Raw genomic sequence first — 18,466 nt, 5'->3', positions numbered from 1 at the left:
TCCCTTGGTTACACAAATGGGAAGCCCCACAAATAAACGCATCTAACACCAGTGCAAGAGGACAGGCAGAGGTGACTGCTGCCTTATCCCTGGTGAGGGAAGACTCTTCACTCCCATACTTGGCCGCACCCTACCACCAGTTCTCAAGTCTTGATAAGGGATAAAGGCAGTCCACAGGGACCCCCCTCCCCCGCCCGGCCCGCGTGCTTCTCCTGGCCAAGCAGCCCCCCACCCCCAACAGCTGGGCAGGGGATTGGGCTGTAGGGCTGTGGAGGAGGGGAGGCGGAGGGGTGCTGGGGCTCTCTTTTCCTCTAGCCCAGCCTTCCTAGCCAGCCCGCGACAACCCGCTCCAGGAACCTGGCCTCAGAGAAGCCGCACTTCCCGGGCACCATGCAGTGGATCAGGGGCGGATCAGGAATGGTGAGTGCACGTTTCCCTGGCTTCCCCTGCTTGAGCCTTAGTCCCCGAGCCCCACCTCCAGTCCTTCCCACCAGTGCCCACGCAGCGACCCCCCTCACCTCTGCCCACTGCCCTTGCCGCCATCCTTGAGCTTGCTGTGGCCATTTTAAGAGCGCCTGCAGGCCCGCGGGCCTAGGGTAGCCCCCTCCCATCCCCCCTCCGCATTTCTGCTGCCCTCTGAGATTGGGGTGAAATGAGGGTGGGAGCGAGAGATAGACGTTCTGGAACAGCTCAAGAATCACCTGGGAGGTCAAAGAGGCAAGGGGGCTGACAGAGGGGCTGAGAGCAGTGAATCTCCAGGGAGGCAGGCAAGCTGGTAAGGGGTTGAGGGAAGCAGTCAGAAAGCCTGGATTATGGAGGGTGTCATTGGGGAGCTGCACTTAACCCACCCCCGGAACTAGGCTCCGTGTCTCCCCTGATTCTGGCCAGTCCCAGAGTATAAGGACTAGAAATCCATTCTGGGGGAGGCTGCCTTGGAGAGCCTTTAATCCTTCCTGGGGCGGGGGTCATCCAGTCCATACCTGGGGCTTTGTGAAACTGCAGAAAACCCCATTTGGACCTACATCTAACTAGCAGAGCCCCTCTGCCCTGGGTGTTCTTGTGTATGTTTAACATCCTCCTCCTATTTTATGCTGTGGTGCTACTTGGAGACCTTGGAATGACTTCCCTTTGCAGAGGGGAAGTGGTGCCTGCATCTTGATGCTTCACTGACTGAAGCCTGGTCAGGTGCTCTGGGGAGTGAGAGGCCACAGTGACTTTGTCCTCAGACAGCAGACATGGACAAGAAGGTCTTGGAGGGCAGTTGAGTTGGGTCAGTAGGTACTGATCACAATGACAGCCCACACTTCTGCATTGTCACCTACAACCTGTAGCTGACACAAAGTAGCCTGAAGTGATTGGGCAAAAATTGATATTTAACTTCTTTTTCTTTTATTCTGGGAGAGAGGAGGGAATATGCTATGGTATGAGACTTTATTAAGAGAAACTGTCCTTTTCCCTTCCTCAGGGTTTTTCCAGGGTTTCTGTTTCACTGATTATTAAAAGCATCAGCTTTATGTGTCTAAATGCATAGGCTTCAAGAGACCCTTCTCCCCAGACTTGTTCTTTCTCAGGAGTTCCATTAAGGCTACATCAAGTGTTTGTAGAATCCGAAGAGATTAGAGCAAGTAAAAATATTAAGAGTCCTTGTGGTCCATCCAGGAAAACTAACACCCAGAGAATGAGAAAGACTTGCTCAAGGCTATAAACACTTGGAGTCTAGCACCTGTCTCCAGACTCTCGTACTGTCCTTCACCACTGCTTCGCAGAATCAACTGTTCAGTGGTTCTGAGAGAGGCAGAAATGCACAAAGTAGTCATGATCTTAGGGAAAGACCTTCAAATATGAACAAATGCCATCAAACTTGCCTGAAAAATTCCATGCTAGTTTTGGCATTTCTTGCAGTTGAGTCTGGGTGAGACTTTCATATATATATAGTAATATGTTAGGGGCCCCGAAGCACCTACTGACAACATATTAAAGTAATGGAGAAATCTGAAGTTTTGCCAGTTGTGTGTGAGAGAGACTAGAGTGGCAAACATCTTGTGAAGACTAACAAAGGTTAATTGATGGGGATAATCTCATATTTTTTATAGTGTTAAGGACGGAACCCAGGGTCTTAACACTGACTTATATTCCTATCCCTTTTTATTTTGTTTTTATTTTTATATTTTTCCCCTGTCCTCCCTTCAATCCATGCACTCCTCCCTATTTACAAAGACTTTTTTCCATTTTTCTTTTTTTTCATCAAGTTTATTGGTACTTTTTAAGTTTGCATTATAGTTACAATCATCATTGGGATCTTGTACCATTACATGACAGGTCTTGGTTCTCATTTCTCCCCTTGTCCCTGCCCTCCCTTCACCCCCTCCACCCTTCTCTATGTACAAAGACTTTGTTTCCATTTTTTCCCTTTTCTCACATTTATTCCTATTTTGGTTTTATTTTGATGCAGGGTCTCACTAAATCACTATGTTGTGTAGGCTGGGGAGAACCCTCAGCTTCTCAAAGCACTATAATTATGGGGATGCACTACCATGCCCAGCTTCATTATTATATTTTTAAAGAATTGAAGGAGTAAATATTATATGATGAAAGCATTAGCATTTTCTAGAATTCAAAAGATAAGAATAATAAAGTCTATTTTAGCCTGGGAAACAGGAAACCTTTAATATTGTTCCAAATGTTAAATGTTTGTTTAGAATGTTTTTGGCTTCAGATTTCTAAATACCTTTAAATGAGGCCATTTATGATCACCAAAATTCCTTCCAGGCCTGAGTTTTTAAGATTCCTAAGAGTAAGTGTTGGATAAAGGTTAACTAATAGATTACTAGGAAAAATAAGGAGTGTGTATCTTGCCTTCATTTTACAATGTGGCTAGTCAAGAGGTCTTCCCTCTTTGTTCTTTCATTTGCAAGACACCTAAAATATACACTTGAATTTTTTTATTATAATAATGAGATTTTCTTTCAGAACATTTGACTATTGTAACATTTCAAGTGTAATGTGTTACACATATTCCTTGAACACAAAACATTGTTCAAGATTTTAAAGAATAGAATCTCTTTTTTTGGGGGGGGTACCGGGGATTGAACTCGGGCCCTTGCACTTGCAAGGTAGGCCACCAAACCGCTGAGCTAAATCGCCAGCCCTAAGAATAGAATCTCTTGATAGAGGGTGCTACGCTGTGAGTTGAGAGATAAGAGATGTTAAACTATGTTCACAGTGAATGAAAAATTGTTCAGGTATTTATTCACAACATCTGCTGCCAATGCTCATTTTTACTGGGTTAGACACTGTGCCTAGTGTGGAAAGAATACTCTTCTGAGTCACAAGTGTAAGGTTTAGGGCTGGCTTTTATACTTTTTACTTCTGAAACCTTTGCCACACCTCTTTCACCCTCAGTATTCTCATCCATAAAATGGGAATAAAGTGTCTTATAGGTACTTTGAGGACATTAATTCATTTAAAAAATATAGAGTATTCAATATGAATTGACATGGATATAGACATAGATGAGAGAGCAGTGAACAATAAAAAAAAATAAGTATTCTCAGGGAGCTTACATCCTAGGCTGTGGAGAAACATTAAAGAATTGCACAAATGAGTATACAATACACCAAGATATGCTAAATACTAAGGAAAAAATACTGTTAAGACACAGAAAGTGGTAAGGAGTGGTATGATGTATTAGATCAGTCAGAGCCTCAGAAGACGTTTGCAAAGAGATTTGAAGAAAATGAAGGGATAAGCTCTATGTGTATGTTCAAAGTAAGTGGGTTCCAGGCATAAGGAACACCCCAAAAGACCACAACTGGTTTAAGGAACAAACAATGTTCTGAGGATGAAGAATTAGCGGAAGAATGGCAGTTAAAATCAGAGAGAAAATAGACCAATTTTATAGGACAGTTATTGTGACTCAGATGGGGAGCCACTGGAAGATTTTGAATAGATGTGGGTAAATAGTCTATGAAATTTTAAAGGAAATAGATTGTATTAGAGCAAAGACAAGAGCTAAGTCCAGCTTAGATATAATGGTGGCTTAGATCTTGATGATAATATGGAGATGATCTATATGATGAAAGGTCTGTACCTACTATTGTTTGTAGATGCTTTGTGTCTTTTTCCTTTCTGATTATATGTTTGGATCCTCAGATAGCTGAGAGTGGAGCTAGAAAGAACAAAGAGTGGCTGTATGCTTGCAAGGACATATCAACTCAGTGATTTAATGAACTGCTTTGGACTCTTAGCCACTAATGAGACTAATTGAAGGGTGGTTCCATGTAGGATACCAATTAATTACTTTCCTGATTCTGAGAAGATTAAGAATGTTTTTATACTTTGGAAATGTTGTATACCTAGCATACATAATATCTGGAGTTGATAACTTTAAAATATTTAATATATTAATATTTAAAATATGTCCTCTGTATGATCGTTACTTTTAGTATTATTCATGTAGTGATCAGTACTATTCTTAATTTTCTTGATTTGTTCTTTAATTTTTAAACAATGAAAAAGAACAATGAATTCCTATTTTAAGGAATTTGAATTAAAAAATTATGTGTGAAGTAAGATGTGCATTCACTGAACAGAAATATACCTTGCAGTTGGAATTATCTTGCTCTTTACTTTAAGCACAAATAAAATTCCAGTGGTCACAAAAAATGACAGAATTGTCATTTTTGTCTTTATAAACACTGCACTAGCTTTGTTTACTTTAAACCCTCTATTTACATGCTCAAACATATAGTACTAGAGGAATTGTGTATACAGAGTACTTAGAGCTAACTTGAATAATTATGTAACTTTTACAAAGTGAAATAACTGAATATGTAGTTAAATCTGTGTGTGTCAGGACTAACTGTATAACTAGGAGTTCTGTGAGTCAACTTCCAAGTAGAGTACAATGTTGATAAAAGGGCAAGTAATAAAAGGTGCTAATTTGGAACTTTATATGTATATAGTAACCACAAAAATTGTTTTGAATTTTGACCAACACATTTTTTGAAGGAGAGTTTTATCACTGAAATTGTTTACAGTTGCTGATATATAGTGGTAATAAAAATATTTTGACTTTTAGTCTTTAAAAAATTCTCTGTAGAGTAGTGCATGAATTCTTTTATTGCCACACTCACGTTTCTCCCTTCTCATTGCCAGAGAAGAATAAAAATTTATGGACTAATCCCATGTCAAATTCCACATGATCTTTATAAGAACTACAACATATGAGGTGGTGGCAGTCCCATACAGGCAAGATGAAATAGCCAACTTGTAAGTTTAGCAAATTCTAACATAAATCTGTCCACACGGGTTAAAACACACAATGTTTTATTATTTCACACACATCAGAAGATAAGCAAACCTTGCCTAGTGTGACAGTTTCAGAAATTTTAAAGGAACATTTCTGCTCCATCATACCTAGCATTTGGCTTCCATTTTTCATGCTCCAAGATGAGTGCTGAACTCCCAGAAAACTTACTAGCATCTACATTTTGCAAGAGAAAAAGAGGAGGGAAAGTACCCCTCCTTTTTAGGAAGTCTTCCCCGAAGACTTATTAATATTTCTACTTATATCTCACTGAAGACCTGAGTCATGGCTGCATGGTTGCTCCCATTTTCAAGGGAAGCTAGGCAGTGCAGTCATTTAAACTAGGTGGTAGTGTATACACCAAAAATACTGTGTGGAGGTTTATGATAAAGAAGCAAGGGAATAACGGACTAGTGGGAGACAACTTGCAGTCATTTTCACACTTGGGTTATCTATATGTCTACCAGTGTAGAAACACAGAGGGCTTGAACTGAGCTTTAGATTGAGCCATCGCCTGATAGAAGTTACTAATACTAAGGATGCTACCATAAAGCAGGGGAAGGATCAGTAAAGACTTGACAAACTCTAGTCCTCCTGTCCTTCTAGTGACGGAATCTTCTTGTGAGAAAAAGTGGGTCACAATATCCTTCACCGAGGTAAGGAATACAAAAGGAAGGAGTGAAAAATATTTGGAGAGGAGCTGGAAAAGAGAGATGACCAATACAGTTTGAACTCTGTTGGTTCTGACATGCTCAGACAATCTTGCATTGTACATATCTAGATATGATGCTCAAAGGACATCAAGAAGGCATTGTGATAGTTGAAGTTCTGAGAGTAAATGATGAACTACTAAGCATTTAAAATGCTGTTGAGCTTGGAGAAGGTGGGAACAGAACTTGAGTCTTCTCCTTTTTGAAGTCTCTTAATCTAGAGTATAGCATGTAGTTATCTATATTCCAGAACTTCCAAGGTAGCACTATAATTCCAGGCTTTACTTTACACAGTGCTCATATTGTTTCTGGCTGCCTCAGCTGTGATGACCAAGTTAGATGACCTTAGGGATAGTTTTGCCCAATTCTGTAGATGAGTTGCCACTAAAATGTAGCCTGCTGACCAAATCTAGCCCAGCAGCTAATATTTTTATATTTTTCAATTGTTAGGACAAGATAAAAAAAATGTGATACAAGCATTCCCTGGTCCTTTCATCCAATTCTTTTTTGGGAGGAGGGTGCTGGGGATCAGACTCAGTTCCTTGTGCTTGCAAGGCAGGTGCTGGAACCACTGAGCTAAATCCCCGGCCCTGTCATCCAATTCTTTTTTTTTCCTCATTGACTTTATTGGTACATTTTAGGTATACAGTACAGTTACAGTCATCATTGGCCTCTTGTACCTTTACATATCACACAATTCTTTACTCTAGAGTCAGCCACTGTCATCATTCTTTTAGGTGTTCATTAAGAGATATTGTTTGCTTTTTTACAAGAATACAACTATGTGCACACACACACATTTTTAAACTTCAGAGTTGGCAACATATTCTAATAGCTCTGGACTTTACCTCCTTTTCAATTAACAGTATGTCTTGGAGGCTATTATATATTAGTACATGCAGAGATTCCTCCTTTATATAACTACATAAGTTTCTCTTTTGCCTCGTATTGATAGATAATTAGGTTGTCTCCAGTCATTAGGCATGATAAAATAGCAATAGATTTTAAGAGGTCATTTACAGAAAATGAGTATTTATTAAGCAGCTGTGATTTCCAAGGCACTGTACTCTATTGAAGTGTGGGTAGGTCAAACCAAGATGAGTTTTATGTCTTCAAGGATCTTTTGATTGAGTAGGAAAGAAATAAAGCCATTCTGGGGGTAAATGTTACAGGAGGCACCAAGAAGATGTGGGACTACAGAGGAACAAAAGCACAAGAAGGTAAGGTTTCAGAGGGCTGGGTGGAACTTCCAAGAGGAGATGGTATTTAAGCTATATATATAACCCTTTTGTATAACAGAGTTCGTGTGGGGTGGAGATTAGGCAGGAACAATAGATGTTTTAGCTGAGTTTAAGGCTATTTGAAAAAGATTTCCCTACTTACTTTTATTTATCTCTTATTTTGCTTCTTTCTTGTATTTTGGGCCTCTCGTATGAGAAGAATTAAGAGATTTTTCACACTTCTGTGTTTGATTTATTAGTTAGTATAAATTATGCTGCCATAAACATGGCATGAATGTATCATTGTAATATGATGAATTTATCTCTTTCAGGAAGCTACCTATAAGGGGAATAGCTAGGTCAAATGAAATTTCTATTTTTAGTTTTTTGAGGAATGACAGGGGGAACAAGAGATGCAGGGAGGGAGAAAAAGGGAAGGGAAAGGGGTGAAAAAAATTAAAGAAAAATGTGGAAATAGAACTTTTGCAAATAGGAAAGGGAGCAAGAGTTGGAGAGAACAGGGAAGGATGGGAGAGAAAGCTCACAAAAAGAAAATTGAGGTGTGTCATGCACAGGTACAAACTTCCCCATGATAAATGTAAATTGTGTACTGCAAACATGTACTAATAAAAAAAGGAAAAAAATTCTGAAGGCCAGAAATGATCAATGTACTAGCTGAAGCAGTTTTCTTTAACTGGATTCAGATTTAAATGATTAAATGAGGCCCGCCCACATTGTGAAGGGCAGACTATTTTGCACAGTTTATAGTTTCAAATGTTAATCATAGCCAGCCAAACTCAGAATAATGTTATACGAAATATATAAATACCCTGTGACCAAATCACCTTGATATATTAAATCTGTCACATAGACCCACTTCCAAATCTACTATGAGAATTACATGAACAGACATAGACATGAAAGGGCTGTGTAAACCATGATGCTCTTTACCTATATGGGGAGCAATTATTTTTACTGATAGGCTGGAGGGGATATACACTTGGGTGAGTGGAGTAAGACCCTTCTCATTTTCCCTAAATTCAGACCTCAGTAGAATAGACCTAATATTCATTTTCTTTGAGTGTTAAGAGATACAACAGGAACTTCATTCACAAGAAGCAATCTTTTCTGACTCTGCCCAAGGCCTTCTAGGTTTTCTGCTCAAGGAGAGCCTAAGAAAGACCCCCAAACAGCCCCATGTGATGATGAAAGGAACTTCTTGGAATCCCATAGCTTTGAAAATTTTTCATATCATGGTGTGTGTGTGTGTATGTGTGTGTGTGTGTGTGTGTGTGTGTTATGACTAGTTGCAGACTAAGCTGCTATTTTTGGAAACCAGACATTGAGGAAGAAAATGCATCTAGCTTTCTTTAAGAGGGTCCATTGTCACGAGGAGATATCCTGTCAAAGGGCTTTCCTGGTATATTAGGCAAGTGGCATTTAAGCTGAGCTAGCTATGTAGGGATTTAGGTAAAGATCCCGACACATTTGGATTACAAGAAAAATAAGAGACATTAAGGTTGGTGAGTAGAAAGGAAAAGTCTGGAATAGAACATGCAAAAGCCATCATATAAAAACAACTTGACATCCTTGAGGGGTAGAAAGAAGGCTAATGTGATGGTACTGTCCATAGTGTTATTGTGTATATTACACAAGCTAACCTGTTCACAGCATGCACTCGGCTCATGGTAAGTGCTGTTTATTCTAATACAATAGAAAATATTTGAAGCAGTAGAATGAAAGGACTTGTTATCTGAGAAGATACCTTTTGCAAGCTTTATGAAGAATGGGTTGAAGAGAATGAAAGTATAGGTGGGGAGCTCAGTTGAGGGGCTGATGCAGAAATATAGTCAGTAGGATTGGGTAGAGGAGGATAGACAGACATGAATTGATACCTTGTTTGAAGATTGAGTTAGTGAGACTGATGCTGGATTGACAGAGGTGAAGGACGGGGCGAAGAAAATATTAGAGTTTTTAAATAATGGAAGAGAGCTTTGAAAAAAAATAGAGTTTTTGGCTTTTCCACCTATCAGTTGTATAACTTTATGCAAGCAATTTAATCATTTTAAGTTTCAGTTTTCTTACTTATTAGTCAGGCTTCTCCAGAGAAACCGAAGCAATGGAATATTTACATATATGCAGAGAGGATTAATTTTAAAGAATAGGCTCATGTAATTAGGACAGTACAAATACAAAATCTGCAGGATATGTTGGCAAGGTAGAGTACCAAAAAGGAATGGCAGTCTGGGTCTGCAGGCAGTCTACTAGCAGAATTGCTGCTTTCTCAGGAGAGGTAAGTAAGTCTTTGATCCAAATGATATTTTCAACTGATTGGGAGTGATATGGGGGGAGTAATTTGCTTTACTCAAAGTCTATCCATTTAAATATAAACCTCTGGCTAGAGGTGTATGAAGCCCTCGGTTAGATTTCCAGCATGGCAAAGAAATGATTTTTTTAAAAACTCACTTAAAAGTAAATATCAAAGTCACTTTCATATAAGTATCCAGAATAATATTTCATAAAATATCTTGGTACCAAGTTGACACGTAAAATCAGCTACCACTTTTTTCTGTGAAACTGGAAAAATGTAATATCTCATCATTGGTTTTGTTGTGGCTATGAAATAGTATAATTTATATAAAGCACTTGGTACAGTGTTCTTCACATTGGAAGGGCTCAATTAGTGATAGCCTTTACTCTTTCAATATATAATAATCCCCAGAACACACTCAGGAATTCATGGAATCCTCACAACAATACCCTTCCTACTTTTTAGGGAAATTAAGGCTGGAAGAGGTGAAGTATCTTTTCCACACAGCTACTGCCAAAGAAAGCCAGGATAAATAAAGGTGTGTGACTATGTAAGAACTTGGGCATTACTATCCTCACTTGCCAGGAGTGGATATTTGCCCAGCCTCCTTCATTCCAGCGGTGCTGTGCTCCAGCAATATGATTATAAATGCACTAAGTCTTGGGAATAATAGCTTACATTTAAGAAGCCAGTTTTATTCTGTGCCAGATACTGTTCTAAGTATTTTGCATGCATATTTCATTTAATCTTTCTAACAATTCTGTCAAGTAAACAGAATTCTCCAGTCCAGGAAATTGCCTGGTAGGATGTGGAAGAGAGAGGGACCTTCCAGCTATCTGTTGAGAAGACTCAAATTTAACTTCCTACTCCTTTCCCCCTCACTACCAGTTTGCATTCTAAAGAGGATGAAAACTCAAGAAGGCCCTTTGAATGTTTGTGATACACACGTGTTTGAGTATGTAAAGGCAATGAGGCCTGGTGGAATCCTTTTTGAGAGCATAGCAAGCATTCCGTAACTGTGGAATGTATGAATGAGCTGATGAAGAGGTGAACACTGTATTACCTGTAGCCACCAGGTCTAAAGCTGGCCCCATAGAGGGCAGAGGCATCTGGAGTAAAGGTTTCTTTTGGACCAGGTGAGATGCAACTGAACCAGGCAGGCAGTGAATTGAAGAAGGTAGACTGGAACAAGAAACTTTAGAAGTTCTTCCTGAGAAAATTACTTAAACCCTCTGGATACTAGCTTATTCATATGCAGATTTGGGCCTTTCTCTCTCCCCATGCTTGCAAGCATAGGCTTATTCACTTTTTCAGTAATATTTATTGCTCACTTGCCATTTAGCAGTTATTGTTCTAGGCACTGAATGGAGAACAAAACAGACAAAAATCTTGTCCTTGTGGGATAGATATTCTAATAGAGAAGATACATGACAATGATTACATAAAATATGCAGCAAGTATGTTAGATCTAAGAGCTAAGTAGAAAAACATCAAAGAGAAGGAATAATGTGTGGGGGTAGTTAATATTTCAGATTTCTATTTTCTGCTGCATTTCTTTCACAAGGTTGCCATGAGGTTGATATGCAATGAAAGGCGACAGTATTTGGGAAGCTGTGAATTTCTACTTAAATATAAGATACATTTCATTATTCTTGGGGCATAATTTTCTTTAGATTCTTATTTGCTGTTCCCTTCTCTATTATCAGTGTGGTAAACCATCAGAAGCTCTGGTCTGGAAGATGGAAAAGGCATATTATAGGCCTAGTCCTGGTATGGCAGTCCCTTAAAATTCCAAATATGTTAAGTTAAATTATTTTTCCCAAAACTGGACCTTCTGGCTTTTAATCTATGGTTGTTTCCATTCCCATGAAGCAGTGAGAGCTGTCCTTAGTCATTTTCTTCCGCTTCTGTAAGATGTGAATGATGAACCTTCCGTACAGTTCCCCTTTCCTGACCCCTTGGGCTATTATGTGATAAAAGCCAGAAATGGGTTGATGAGAAGAGAAGAGGAGAATAAGAGGGGAGGGGAGGGCAGGGGAGGGAAGGAGAAGAGAGGGGAGGTAAGGAAAGGACAGGAAAGGAAAGGGAAAAAAGAGCCTGACTTAGGAAGACTATACAGCAAGTTTAACAACTTAAAGGTTAATTTTTGAATAGATAATATATTCACAAAGTAAAACAAACCAAACTATGAAAATGTTCATAATGGATTTTCTCTATCCACCCATCAGAAGTCACCAGCTAGCTTCACACCTTTTTGTGTACTTTTCTATTTTAAGTACAAATAAAAACAGACAAAAATATATTTTTTCATTTCTGCTTTTTTTATTCCAAAGGTTGTATACAAACCATTCTTCATTTTACCATTTTCACACAGATTAACTTTGAGATCTCTTCCAATCCATCTTCAGAGAGCTTCAGCAGGTCCATGTTGATCCCTTATGAATTTCTGTAAGCCTCCAACCATGATTCCAGCACATTTCTCTTTTCCAAGCTTTGGTATTATTCAGACCTCTCTTAACATCTTTATTCAGAATATAATTATCTTGGACTTCTACAGAAAATATAATTCCTGATAATTAATTCTTTAATATCCCTCTGACACATAATCTAATTTCTTATAAACTCATCAGCTGAACTAACCCTTTTCCTGTTATTACAATCTTATTTCTCTCATTATCTAGCTATCTATCAATTTATCTGTTTATCTATGTAGTTCTTGTTAAGTATCTTTTATAAGCAAAACCCTATGCTTAATTTGATGATGAACACTTAGTGTCCTTAATTTCCAGTGATACAGTTGAAATAAAGCCTGTAGATAAGTAAAACCTGGGGATGGAAGTCAGAGGGTATAGCTAACTCATGAAACCCAAGAATAAAATTATTCAGGAAATTAGGTTTCAAAATGAATTACTTAGCCCTGAGAGAGAAGCATTCACTGCCTATCTCAGTCTCAAATTGATGCATGATTGGGTTTGGATGCTCTAGAAAGAGCCAAAGCCTCACAGGAAACCATTGCACTTTCTCTGAAGGGCTTTTATGCCCTTGCTGTTCTTTCCCAACCAGTCTTCTCTCTACCCTGAGTGTGAACAGATGGTTTGGCCCACTAGCTTGTTTGAAATAGAACTGAAACAGGATCAAAATAAATGTGATATCAGCCTGAAATAGATCTATACAAAGAAACAAGAGGGAACTGCTGTTCCTGAATATTTATTTAGATACTTCAGGAGTCATTGTCCATGAGAGGGCAGTATAGCCAGTGTTTCCTGAGGGAAGGCTTCAGCGTGGTATTTTACAGAATGATGTCTATGCCAACAGGAAGCAGAAAACTAAAGAGGTATTACAATTCTCAGCCTATAATCTAGACCTTTTAGTCCCTTTTGGAGGAGTTCTTAACAAATCAAGGCCTTTAGAGAATGGAATAGGGCAAAGGCTGATATCCACAGGGTACAGCAGAGAGGACTTTCCATGACTTCCCCTACATCCTACATCCTACATCCATAGTCAGCATAACTCTTGTCTTGGTTTTCATTCATTAATTCATTTAATTATTTAATTATTAAACATATATTTACTGACTCTTGCGCACTATTAGGTGCTTGTGACAGAGCAATGAACAAAAGCCTTTGCCTTCATGGAGCTCACTTATACAAAGGGAGATAATAAGGCAATAAACAAAGAATTATATAATATTTCAGGCAGCAATAAAGGCTATGTGAGAAAAGAAGAATCAAAGAATGTAATATAGTGGTACAGTGTTAGAGGCAGTAGTCAGGAAAGGACTCTGAGGAAAGAGCTAAATTTGTAGAGAGCAGAAGTCTTCTGGTTGAAGTTTATTTGTCCGAGTTTCCTCTCTATACCACCACCATCTAATTCTTTCATTTAAGCTAATAACTCATAATCTTTTGTTTAGGGCACTGCCTGGGTCCAACTCCATGCCTATCATATCTTTAACAAGGCCATTGAAGATGAAAAAATGCTTTATTTAAAGCTGAAATTGAAGATAACATACAGCTTTTTAAACTTTAGGGAAATTAAGAAACTTCTTGAAGGTCAAAGTCACACAGCTACCAAGAAACAGGTTGCACTTACAAATGAAAGCTTTAACTTCTTACCTACTGCTCTTTTCATTTTGCCATGAGCTTCTCAAAGCATTGTGGGGACACAGCAACACTTGCATACATCATCCATTTTCTATAAATATTAGTTCACATATAACTCTTCCTAAGGGTGCATGAACAGGAAGACCAGCGTTCAGAATAAAGGCAGTGACAGTCCCACTCTACTCCCCATTGTTACTTCCACGTAAATATCTAGATATGTGTCCTGAGAGTTGTAAGCAACCAGCCTGGGGAGGGGACTGATTGAAAACTATGTCACAAGTGCAAAAACTTTTTAAAATGCCATGTTTATCTTTACAGAAAACAAGTTGTGTGTGTGTGTGCGTGTGCGCGTGCACGCACGCGCACGTGCATGTGTATGCACATGGTGTTTAGTAGAAATGAGATTTGAACCTGGAAATATCTCAGATGGATCATGCCAACTATCCCTCTCTAGATCAAAAAGTGTCATCAGGGGGGCCAGGGATTTAGCTCAGTGGTTCTGCCACCTGCTTTGCAAGTGCAAGGTCCCAAGTTCGATCCCTAGTACCATTAAAAAAAGTGTCATCAGGGATTGGCAATGGAGGTATAGAAGCAGAGGAGTAATTTTCAGGAGTTGGAGCCAATCTCTGGATCAAGAACCATGACTGAGTGTCCAATAGACATTAAAAAATGTCCCTAAAAATAAATAAAAAATGTCCCTCAAATGGGTGGGTCCTAGGGTCTGTGGGCAAGGTAGATAAATTCAGGGACAATGTCTCTTTCCATTTATTCCCTCTGCCCTGCAGGATGGAATCTACCTACACCAGTGGTGGTGAACCTGTCGCATGTGTGCCGCCTCCAGCACACAGAGCACTCTCTGTCAGCATGTAAGCTACATTACCCCAGTAACTGAACATGCAGGTTTAATTACAGTGTGGGCACTTTGTGGTAAATATGTGGGTTTGGGGTTGGTTTCTAAAATGTTTTATCCTCACTGACCTAGACTATCAGACAGAAGGCACTCTTGGCATAGGCAAGTCTATATAAACTCTCAACTAGATCACCAGGAGTAGCAAGTCAGTTCCAAGACTGACAAGATTCCCAAAGACCATCACTAATCATATGAGATTACCCCCCTACCCAGAATAAGATCTCTTTACACCAGAGAGAAGATAGAAAAACAGCCCTGAAGATTTGGCCATGCTAATCATGGCCAAGGGATCCTCCAAGAACATTCAGTGTCATTCCTCTTTAGCTTCGCCCCATTCGGGCTGAGGTGTTTGGACTTTCTTGGTGGTCTTCCCAATCCTGGGTGAGTCACATGTCATGTTTGGAGTGAAGCCACCAAGCTTATGATGTTCCTGAGCCCAGATTCTCAATCTAGTACAGTATAGAAATAAGGGAAAGGAGTCCAGGGACGTTGTCAATGAAAGTGAGTTTAATTATAAAGAAAATAATAAAGACTCCTCTGAAGAGAAAGGAGCTCCAGAGCTGCAAGGCCTCTAATTTGGGGCCTGTGGATTTCTTTTATCATGGTTTATGTGTTCCTCTTCAACCCCTCCCTCAGACTTGGGGGGAACAGCTTGTTATTGGTCTTCAGGCTGTTGCTAGGCATAGGATTTGTGTCATCCAACTGCTGCAGGCTGTCTGGTTGCTCCAGTAGCCACCTGGGCTCTGAACATTTAACATTTTATTTTTTTCAAGCAACTGCAACTGCTTTCCTTTTTCCCACTTCCTCTTTCTTCCTCGGCCTATTTCCTGTGCTGTGCCTGCCTACTGGAGACTTCCTTTTCCCTACAAATCTACAATAGATGTCTTCAAGCACTTAAAAGGACTATTTCTTACAATGACTTGGCTTTTGTTTTTGTTTTACCATGGTACAGAATGTAGCACTCTAACAAATGGGCAGAAACCATAGGGTAGTAAATTTTAGCTCAAAATAAATAATGGTTTTAGAAGCTTCAGAGTGAGTTTCCTGTCGGTGACAATATTGCAGCAGCTGCTAGGCAAAGCTTATCAACTTAGTGGAGAAAAGAGATGGGCTTTGAAAATAGTTCTCAGTTCATATCTCGTGACTGCTACATCCTATCTGTATGCTATGGGTAAATGATGTTAATACTCTGATCTGTTTCATACTACTTATTTATTATTCATTAAGTTTACTGGAAAATATTAGGTATACATTATGATCGCATTCATCATTGGGAATTTGTACCTGTATATAATATTTCTTGGTTCTTGTTTTTTCCCCATTCACCTTCCTTCCCTTCCACCTTTCCTTACTTACAAAAGCTTTGCTTCCATTTTCCTTCTCTCATTTTTTGGTTCCCTTCTTTCTTTTCCCCCACCTCCCTTTCTCTTCCACTTTGCAACTTTTCTTCCTGTTTCACAATGTCAAGTATACATTTTGGTCCTCATTTACACTTCCAGTTTCTCACATCACAGAAACAATTCAGTATTTACACGTGCCCTATTTATTTCACTTTATACTCTTTTAAAATAGCAATAACAATTCTTTTTCTGGGACTTTGAATAATTAAATAAAATAGTATGTTTAAAGGCCTAGCACCATGTGTGGCCAAAGTTTTTTGCCTCTACCTCCTTTTCCCTAATCACATATGCTGTAGAGAGGGATCCTATGTGTGATAGTTTACTGATTGTGTCCATTTGAGTAAGAAATGATCAAATAATTGGATCAGCATAATTCTGAGTGTGGATAAAGGAATTTACTGAAGACAGAAGACCCACCCTTAATATGAGTGGCACCAATCAATCAATAGGCTTATCTCCTGAATGAAATAACAGGGAAATGAAGAAGGAAGGCTTGGCTCTGTTCTTTCAGAGGAGCTCCAGTCTTCACCTTCACTTTGGATATCAACTCCTGACTGGGGCGTCTCTTCAGCCTTCCATCAAAGACCCTTCAGCCTCCTGATAGGAACCTGCATAGGACATTACAGTGAACTCCAAGCCTTTGACTACATCCTTCAGATTTCCAATACAAGGCAGCCGTTTTGCACTGTTCCACTCCCAGTACTATGCTAAACTAATCAGTGGACTAATTTGCTAACATACATCCTAATCTATCACACATGCTAAATCAGGCCAGCTTGAAAAAGCCCCATCTTGAGGGGGGGCATCTAGATGCAAGCCATAACATTCTGCCTCTGCCCCCAAAGAGTTATGCATATTCCTTTATGAGGAAAATATATAGTTCATCTCCAAGTTGCCAGGGTCCTAACAGTTTTAGCATTGGTGAAAAGTACAAGTCCAAATACTCTTCTGACATTTATGGCAAGCTCTTAGTTGCAAGTCGTTGCACAAAAGAAAAGAACTGGACCAGTATCTAAACTTCCTTCTTTCTTGGCTGTTTTGATCCAGGGCCTTGTTCACTGAGCACTTGGAACCCAATCCCAAGGAACAAATTTTCTAGGCTACTGCCATTCTGGAATATGGTTCTCTGGGGATCCCTTCTCAAAGCGAGGTCTTTCACCTTTGCAACCTTGAGGGTGCAAAGACTGGTGTCCTGCTGGTTCTTGTGATGTCTTAAGGGCATCTTTTCCAGTGTCCTGTTCCTTCTGAGCAACCAAGTTTTCCCCTGCTCTATCTTTGCACTGCATGGCTTACTGGAACTTCTTTTATGATCAAACTTACAACATTTTAAATCATTTTTCTGGGGTCTTTGCTCTTGATTCCCAACATATATCTGACTAAAAGCCTCCAACAGTAGCCATCCCATCACCTCAACATTAAACTGTCTTGAAATTTCTTTGACAAGAATACTTAGACCACTGTCCTTAATCTCAGTCTTTGGACATGAGGTAAAAGCAGACAAACTTTCTGCCAATGCATAACACACAACATCTGGAGTCTAACAGCCACTGTAGTCCTTCTTACCCCAAACCTCCTGAGCCTGTTCTTTACTGGCAACATTTCTTTCAGCATTCTGGTTTTCTGATTCTCTGACCAGAAAGTCCCACTAAGTACAATTTAAGGCATTCCAGCGTTGCTTTTTCAGCTCACATCTCCAAACCTTTTCCAAACATTTCCCACAAGCTCATTCCAAAGGCTCATGAACCACATGGTCAGGCACAGTCACAGTAAGGACTTTATTCTTGGTACCAAAATCTACTCTTGTTACTTTTTCATTGCTGAGCCAAAATACCCAACACCCAAAGTTAAAGGAGGAAAGCTTTATTTTGAATCACACTTTTCATCTGGCATAATCTGTGGCAAGATGTGAACTCCAAAGGCATTGGTGGCTCTAACCCTATGGCATGTTTGGTGGTTGCACATGGCTTCTCTCCTGGGCTAGCTCTGCACACTCCTTGCAACTTTGCTCAGATGATCCACGTTCCTGACTTCTCCATCTTCCTGGGGGTCTCCACTGCACCTTGAGCTTCACATTCACAGCTTCATTCACTGCCCTCTCAGGGGCACTCTGCCTGGCCTCCCAGGCCTTCTGAAATCTGTGTGGAAGCCTTCCTGAACCCACAACACTTGTATTTTGCATGCACCTAAAACCAGTAAGCCACCAGATGGAGCAGTCATCAGGCTTCCTTCTCTCTTGGCAATAGGAGTAGAGTACTTGGATTGCTGAGCACTATGAATCCAATCCAAAGAAACCTATTCCCTAGGCTGAAGCCATTCTGGAACCTGGTGCTCTGGGGCTCTCTCAAAGCAAAGTATTTCAACTTTACAATTTTGAGGCTGCAAAATGTGGAGTCCTGGTTGTTCTTGCGATGGCCTCAGGTCATTTTTCTATTGTCTTGTGCCTTTTCATCAACAAAATTTTCCTCTGCTCCATCTTTGTAGTCTGCAACTTTACTGGAGTTTTGTTT

At 39.7% G+C, this 18,466-nt stretch overlaps 1 protein-coding gene across 1 annotated transcript in view; it reads left to right on the top strand.

The window, feature by feature from the left end:
* Positions 1-293: 293 nt before the first annotated feature.
* Arhgef9 (Cdc42 guanine nucleotide exchange factor 9) overlaps positions 294-18,466 on the top strand; it is a 209,908-nt gene continuing 191,735 nt past the window's right edge. Inside the window, exon 1 of the mRNA XM_033760160.1 lies at positions 294-420. Coding sequence (XP_033616051.1) covers positions 391-420 — 30 coding nt within the window. The 5' untranslated portion in view covers positions 294-390. The remainder of the gene's footprint in view (positions 421-18,466) is intronic.

The sequence above is a fragment of the Fukomys damarensis genome, unplaced genomic scaffold (genome assembly GCF_012274545.1).
Source record: "Fukomys damarensis isolate Sample0158 unplaced genomic scaffold, DMR_v1.0_HiC HiC_scaffold_39, whole genome shotgun sequence".
In the NCBI taxonomy this organism is placed as follows: domain Eukaryota; kingdom Metazoa; phylum Chordata; class Mammalia; order Rodentia; family Bathyergidae; genus Fukomys; species Fukomys damarensis.
Note: the sequence above shows the minus strand (reverse complement) of the source record. Positions and strands in the feature narration are given on the sequence as shown.